This window comes from Neoarius graeffei, chromosome 10 (assembly GCF_027579695.1).
Source record: "Neoarius graeffei isolate fNeoGra1 chromosome 10, fNeoGra1.pri, whole genome shotgun sequence".
NCBI lineage: Eukaryota > Metazoa > Chordata > Actinopteri > Siluriformes > Ariidae > Neoarius > Neoarius graeffei.
In genome coordinates, this window is record NC_083578.1 from 41258583 (window position 1) to 41266883 (window position 8301).

The following is an 8301-nucleotide window of genomic DNA, read 5'->3' on the forward strand; positions in this document are numbered from 1 at the left end:
TTGCTTGAAGCGAGCTTGCATACAGCTATCTAACAAGCGCGTTCATTGGTTGTTACAGAGCAATGGGCCAATCACGTACCTCGTTTCATCTCAATGACGGAATTACTGAAAGTCGGAACGAATAGGATATGAATGCGGATTTTTGAGCGAAAAATCGGAAAAAAATTTTTTTTCAAATTTTGAGGTGAAAAAAGCGGAATTCTGCGAATTCACAGAAAAATCACATCCCTGAGCTAAGTTTGCAAAAGGAAGAAGCATGCAAAAGTGGGGACAGGGACCAAGAGTCTAGGAACAGGTTTACCAAGGTGGTGAGAGAAGCTAAATGACTGTACTCTAAGGCCCTGTCCACACGGCAACGGATTCAGGTGAATCTGATAAAATTGTTTATCATTTCAGCCTGGCGTCCACACGGCACCGGAGTTTTGGGTGCCCCAAAACGAAATCTTTTGAGAACGGGTTCCAGAGTGGAAAAATCTGGCAACAGCCCCATTGCGAAGTCGTCTGGATGAGTAGAACGGATTTGTTTACGATGACATCACAACCACATGACTGTCAGTGCTTCACGCCAAGTAGAAGTGTAACGAACTCGATGCGAGTTGTCAACAAATCCTATAACTTGGTTCATGAAACGCGCTTACAAAATATTTTCACTGTAAATATTTATTGTGTAATGGTGCAGAGAGAGAGAGAAAGAAAATAGCCCTTAGGGCAGAGTCTTTAGTCCAAACACTGCGGAAGCAGTACCAAACCGCGCACCGCCCGTGCGCTTTCCAAAAACAATCCCGCCAGCAAACATAGGGGGAAAAAAAAAAAAAAGAGCGATCTCACCTCTTCAGATGTTGGTTTAAGTCCGACAATACATTCCTCAAAAAGGGCGTAGAAGAACAAAGTAATCCATCAACGTGTGGCATTCAATTTATTCCGGACCATTAAAGAATTCTGAAGGATATCAGAATGTTGGCGTACCGGCTTCCATCTACCCCCATTCATTCCTCTTTCCATGTCTTTCGTTTTACACTACTAATTAATAATCAAAACTTTGTGGCTGATGCTACACAAGAAGGGGTTTATGCGCATGCGTCTACTACTTCTATTGTTCTGGTGTCTCCAATGGGACCGTCTTACAGCACACGTAGAGGTGTGGCATGTGTATTGCATCATTTTTAGCAAGCATTGCGTTGCCATATGAACCTGATATTTTACTGATCCGTTGCCCATGTGGACACGATATTTAAAAAAAAAAATCTTGTTGCTGTTGTCGTGTGGATGTAGCCTAAGAAACTCAACACCAGCTCTCAGCCAACGATTCCACGTCTGTCTGGAAAGGGCTCAGACAGATCAATTATGAACCTTCAGCCCCCCCCAATGACTTGCGCCTGGCCAACCAACTGAACGAGTTCTACTGTCGCTTTGAAAGACAATGGGACTGTCCTGATGTCATCCTCCGTGACTCCACACTCCAGCTCCAACCCACACCTTTACTGCTGCTGGGGCCCCTCTACTAGAGGTCTGCGCAGGACAGAATTTTCAGTCCCGCTCCCGCATTGTGCAGTCCCGCTCCCGCAAAGAATTATGATTTTCAGTCCCGCTCCCACCCGCGCCTGCCATATTTTGTCCCGCTCCCGCCCGCGAATCCCGCATGATGCAGACGTTCGCGTTATTTCTCACGAAAGTTCTTGTCATTGGCTTGGGGAATTAAACATGCTGAGCTTAGCTGAGCTCTCCACTGACCGATCCTTCATTTACTGTAAGTTTATTGTTTAGACTCTGACATTCTGCTGACACATTCCAAGTTGAGCGCTGCATGCGCTCATGATTGACAGCTCTCACTTTGATTGACAGCTCTCGCTTTGCACTCGCACTCCCGAGCCTGTGGCGTTATGATTCCAACTGCGATTTCATTCTCCTCTCATATGAAGTGATGCGCAACCACAACCAGCTCCTCAGATTATACACTGTCTATTTCTAGCTTTAAATTGAACAATCTGTGCGATACACAGTCCTTTTTAATACTAGTTCATACTTTTTAAAATACTTTTTAATACTTAGGACTAATACTCTTGACTTTTTAACGGTAAATGTACCTCTTTTTAAAGCAGCACTTACTTCTGAAGCACTGTGAGCTTCACTAGAGGAGCTCTGCTCTTCTGCCATGATCAGAGATCTCAAACACGGAAGAGCGGAAAGGAATCAGAAACGTACGCGAGATTAGACCACATCCGCAAATTTAGGCATCTTAAAATGTTTTTATTAATGCCAAATAAAATATCCAGCACAAATTATATACGATAGACATAAATTAATAATTTATAAATTTTATTTTAAACACGTTTTTAGTTAGCGGGACTGCAGCTTATCACCTCTCCCGCCCGCTCCTGCATTGTGCACTCCCTCTCCAGCCCGCAATGAGCTTTCAAAATTTGTCCCGCGCCACACTGCTTTGTGTCGGGTCCCGCGGGAGTGCAGGGCTCTACTCTCTACATCCTCTCACCCTGGAGGCCAATCCATCCACCACGACTACAACCTCAACTCTCTCCATTCTGGAGAGGGACATCAACAAGCTCTTTAGGAAGCTGAACCCCCGCAAAGCAGCAGGTTCCAATTCAGTCTCACTATTTACACTGAAGCACTATGCTAATCAGCTGTCTCTGGTGTTCACAGACATCAGCACCTCACTGGAGACATGCAACATGCTAGCCTGCTTCAAGGCCTCTACCATTATCCCCATCCCCAAAAAGCCAAGGATCACAGGACTAAATAACTACAGACCAAATCACCCTGACTTCTGGGGTTATGAAATCCTTCGAGTGCCTTGTGCTTTACCACGTTAAAAGCATATATGCAGAGCCATGGCCTCACTTTCGTTTATAAATGCTTTGAGACCTCAAGAATGGCACAGGAATAGTTTTAAGCGTTAACAATAAATCTAATATAGTAATTTTTAAGATTAAAGTGATTTATATAAGTAGCAGTCTGAGTGAATGACCTTTATGTCCATAACATCACAACAGGAAGTCTATCAATCTCATCGCCATTTCCACTATACTAAAACACAGAGCTGACGACAACTCCGATCCTCCATTTTGAGCCAATTTAATCGCCATGCCACGTAGATGTGTTTTTGGCTGGACAGAAGCTGGATTTACGTTGCATTCATGGCCCAAGAATGTTCAAACTGCAAAGATTTGGACGAGTTTTGCGAGTTGTTCACGGGCACTTTGGGCGCCTATGAAGTGGTCTCTCCTCTGCACATTTTACTGAGGACTCGTACAAAACCTCTGATCTGTTGAGGAGCACTGGCTATAAGCCCATATTGAAAGAGGGTGCAGTAACAACAATTAAAGAAAAAGACAACTACAAGAAAAATATTTTATTTATTTATTTATTAAAAGAGGCGGCACGGTGGTGTAGTGGTTAGCGCTGTCGCCTCACAGCAAGAAGGTCCTGGGTTCGAGCCCCGGGGCCGGCGAGGGCCTTTCTGTGTGGAGCTTGCATGTTCTCCCCGTGTCCGCGTGGGTTTCCTCCGGGTGCTCCGGTTTCCCCCACAGTCCAAAGACATGCAGGTTAGGTTAACTGGTGACTCTAAATTGACCGTAGGTGTGAATGTGAGAGTGTGAATGGTTGTCTGTGTCTATGTGTCAGCCCTGTGATGACCTGGCGACTTGTCCAGGGTGTACCCCGCCTTTCGCCCGTAGTCAGCTGGGATAGGCTCCAGCTTGCCTGCGACCCTGTAGAAGGATAAAGCGGCTAAAGATAATGAGATGAGATTTATTAAAAGAAAAGTGAGTTCAATTGCACCAGTTCTCCCAGAGTGAGCCGAGGGTTGTTGCTAAAACCCAGGACGGAACATATCGCTCAGGCAATGACCTCCCCGCAGTGGTTGCTAAAACCGGTGACAGACCATTCCATCCCAGGTTTTAGTAATTGCCTGAGCCCAGCAGTAATGGCAGACTACACATATGAAGAAAAGTGAAAGAGTGGAGCAGCGTCTTATTTCTAAACTGGATATTACTGCCATCTCTCCCTTACGTGGAAGTGAATGAACGGAGAACTGAACGAACAACTGAAAGTCAGACTGTTTCAAAAACTATCGGCCTTCAAGAAGCGAGAACGGAGAAGGGTAAGCTCCAACTCTCATTTGGATTTAAAAAAAAGTTTACCTGCATTTAGATTAATACATGTAACTTGTAGTGTGTGTTTAAGTGACCGGAATAAGACTAATTTGCTCCAAAATGTGATTGTCTCAGTTCATCTGATTATTTAATTAGCCTTTTACGTTTTATCAGTGAAAATGCATGCATGTACATGTATGTTGCATAAGTTATAACACCCATCCTGTTTTAAATGACAGTCAACCCACAATCAATGAAGTCAAATCAGCCTTAGTTGAGCAAGTCGGTAACGGCATTTCTTACTTTCACCATAAATTTTTATTTATATGACTTTGGTCTATAGCTGTAAAAGGCCTCGGCCTTAAAACCGGTTACTGCTCTGATGTCACACACTCAGGCATAGCTAGCTCAGTGGGGCAGCTCGAATGCCAACTTTGAGGTCGATTTTAACTGTCAAAAATATATTTTTATTCCCATTTATGCAGCATACAAGAGTCAAGGACGGAGATACTACCCACTCAGAAATGTATTTAAAAATAAAGGCTCCACATCATATCTCCTTTAAAGTCATCACTGACCCACTCCTGGACCCCGTGCAGTTCATTTACAGAGCCAACAGATCTGCAGATGATGCTGTCAACATGGCTCTGCATTTCATCCTCCAGCACCTAGACGCCCCAGGAATTATGCTAAGATCCTGTTTGTGGACTTCAGCTCTGCCTTCAACACCATCATCCTAGCTCTTCTGCAGGACAAGCTCTCCCAGCTGAGTGTGTCTGACTCCACCTGCAGAATCAGTAAGCTGATTCTGACAGGAAGCAGCAGGTGAAGCTGGGGAAACATATCTGACTCCCGAACCATCAGCACCGGATCCCCCCCCCCCCCCCCCCAAACCTGCATCCTTTCTTCTCCCTGTACTCCAACAACTGCACCTCCAGTCATCAGTCTGTCAAGCTCCCAAAGTTCACAGACAATACCACCCTCATTGGACTTGTCTCTGATGAGGGTGAGTCTGCCTATACATGGGAGACTTACCATCTGGTGTCCTGGTGCAGGCAGAACAACTTAAAGCTCAATGCTCTAAAAACAGTGGAGATGACAGCAGACTTCAGAAAGAGCTCTGCCGCACTCTCCCCCATCACCCTTTTTGACTCCCCAGTTACCTCTGTGGAGTATTTTTTGCTTCCTGGGGACTATAATCACTCAGGACCTCAAATGGGAGATGAACATCTGCTCTCTCACCAAGAAAAGCACAGTAGAGGATGTACTTCCTGCAGCAGTTGAAGTTGTTCAATCTGCCAAAGACAATGATGATGCACTTTTACATCACCATCAAGTCCATCCTCGCCTCTTCCATCACCGTCTGGTACACTGCTGCCACTGCCGAGGACAAGGACAGACTGCAGTGCATCATTCGCTCTGCTGAGAGGACGATTGGCTGCAACCTTCCGTCTCTTCAGGACCTGTACAAGTAAAGGACCCTGAGAAGAGCAGAAAGGATTGTGGCCGACCCCTTTCACCCCGGACACAAACTTTTTGAAATCATTCCCCTCTGGTAGGAGGTTGCGGTCCATTACAACCAAAACCTCACGCCATAAGGTCAGCTTTTTCCTCCACTGCAGCTGGCCTCATCAATAAGGTCAGAGACCCCCACCGACTCTAAACTCACACTTTCAACCTGTGACATTAATGCACTTCGTCTCTGAACCGTGATTTTACACATTTCATGGTCATGTCATGCATCTTCATTCTGTGAACTTTCACTGCACGTTCCAGCACACTGTACAGCTTGGCTATTTATTTAACCCATTGCTTATATTCTCTTCTCACACATTCATGTCATGACTCTCCATCTTCATCCTGTGACCTATTTTGCACATTCTGGAACACAGCCTGGACTTCAAAACAACCCTTAACACTTTTCAAAATGTGTAGCCTTCCAAGTAGTGTTCGGAAATCAGACACAGTCTCAGCGTTTAAGTCTAGGCTAAAAACATGTCTGTTTAGTCAAGCCTTTTCTTAATGGTGTTTATGAGGTAAAGGTGTAGATCTGGAGGGTCCTCAGAAATAGTGTGTTTTGCTAAACTGGAATGTATGGATGCTGTCAGTCCCCCACTTGCTTGCTCACTCGAGTTTGACGACGGTGTAGTGGCTGGCTGCTTTGTGTCCCGGGGCTCCCTTATGCCTGTGTTACCTTCTGGCTCTCCCCTTTTAGTTATGCTGTCATAGTTAGTTGCCAGAGTTCCTGTTTGTACTCGGTGCAGTATGTATATTGTTCCTACTTATTCAGGTGACATTGGGCATACCTAACAACCTGTGTTCTCTCTCTCTTTCTCCCCCCCCTCCGAAATCTGTCCCTCTGAGTTACATGTCAGTCCTGGGATCAAGATGCTGACCTCTTCTGCTCCTCGGACCTGCCTGATCCATCCTGGTGCCCCGTGTCTGGTTGGAGTCTCATCGCATCGCTCCTGTGGAGGGCGGCCCCATGTGGACAGTTGGGGGTCACGCCTAGAGGACACTCTGAATTCTTGCAGTTGACTTGCTGACTTTAGGACTGCAGTTGTCGTGAACGGTTTTGCGCTCGGATTTCCGTCAGTGGGGGGTTTATAGCATCAACGAAGCTCACTTTATGTTAGGACTGTTAATGTTCTAGTCATGTTGTCTGTTGTTGCCCAGATGGGAATGGGTTCCCTTTTGAGTCTGGTTCCTCTCGATGTTTCTTCCTCATGTCGTCTAAGGGAGTTTTTCCTTGCCACCATCGCGCTCAGTGGGGATAGATTAGGGATGAAATTAGCTCATATTTTAAGTCGTTCAAATTCTGTAAAGCTGCTTTGCGACAATGTTTATTGTCAAAAGCGCTATACAAATAAACGACTTTTAGATTCTAATTTATTCTATTTTTATATGAATACTTTTGTCTTTTTTTAAATTCCTCTATCTTAACTGTTTAAGCACCAACCACCAAAGCAAATTCCTTGTATGTGAGAACGTACTTGGCAATAAAACTGATTCTGATATAGTGAATTGTAGCTGGAATAACTGAATTTGTTTTAAATTTGCCTCTTACGTGAACAAAGTAGATGACCTAACTTACCTGCCAAATGTAGGGTAATATGAAATGTGTAGAGTAGTGAAAAAAAATTAAATTTTATATTTTTAGTCAAGTACGTAAAATTCTGGCCCCAACGGTAACAATGTGCACTTTTTTTTTGTTTTGTTTCCGTACATACATTTTCACGAAATTACTCGTCTGTTGTTGCCACCATTACCAAGCCTAAACCAGTAAATCATACTAACGTATTCTAACTCAGTGCTGTTCATTTCGAGAAGAAACACTTTACCACATGACGACTAGACGGGTTATGCCAGCTGATTCGCAACATTTCAGGACACATTTTCTGTGTTAATGCCAAAATGAATTTCAACGAATTCAAATCAGCAGTTTCAACATCTATGATAGCTAATTCCATGTGCTACTGATGTATTCTCTCTCTCTCTCTCTCAACGTCTTTGTGAGCTGAACACTGATATAGCTGGAAAAGTGATAGCAAGTAAGCTACATTAGCTTAGCCATTGGCTGGGGGTCTCCGTTAAGTGGCGTGCGTTCTCTTTGCACGAGTAACTAAACTTTGTCAGTGTATCTATAAAAATTGTTTCAACAGTCACAAAACAGCCTCCAGATCACTGTCGTTCTTGAAAACATGTCTGTTTAAGAGTACTACATTTAAAACTAAACGATTCTCGAAAACACTCTACAGCAAAGTACTATTCATGCCACGAATCGCACACTAACCTGCGTGTCCGAAGCCATCTTGCCGGTCTAGAGCGAGGAGAGGGGAACGTCACTTCCGTGTCATTACGTCGTTCTCTTTGCCCACTGATTCTATAGGCTGACTCCTATAGGACACAGTTAGTATGGCCAAAACAATGATGTACGATGCTGTCATGATGCAGCTTATCGCCATTTTGTCCGACCTAATCAGTCAGCTGGTTTTCTGAATGAGTTTTCATACAAACTGAGTGTTTTGTTGTGATGGGAATATTGTGTTATGTTCTGCCACAGTGGCACCCATCTGATTAGTCAGTAAGTGTGAATTGTTTTTGTATAACAGTAGTACAACCCCGAATTCAGTGACCGTCCTATTCCGTGACTCTAGTAGGCGCTGTTGCCACTGGGCATTGAACTCAC

At 44.4% G+C, this 8301-nt stretch overlaps 1 protein-coding gene across 1 annotated transcript in view; it reads right to left on the bottom strand.

The window, feature by feature from the left end:
- The window catches only part of gcn1 (GCN1 activator of EIF2AK4), a 190736-nt gene extending 182768 nt beyond the window's left edge, over nucleotides 1-7968 (bottom strand). The window contains exon 1 of the mRNA XM_060931788.1: nucleotides 7906-7968. Coding sequence (XP_060787771.1) covers nucleotides 7906-7923 — 18 coding nt within the window. The 5' untranslated portion in view covers nucleotides 7924-7968. The remainder of the gene's footprint in view (nucleotides 1-7905) is intronic.
- Between the last annotated feature and the right edge of the window lie 333 nt (nucleotides 7969-8301).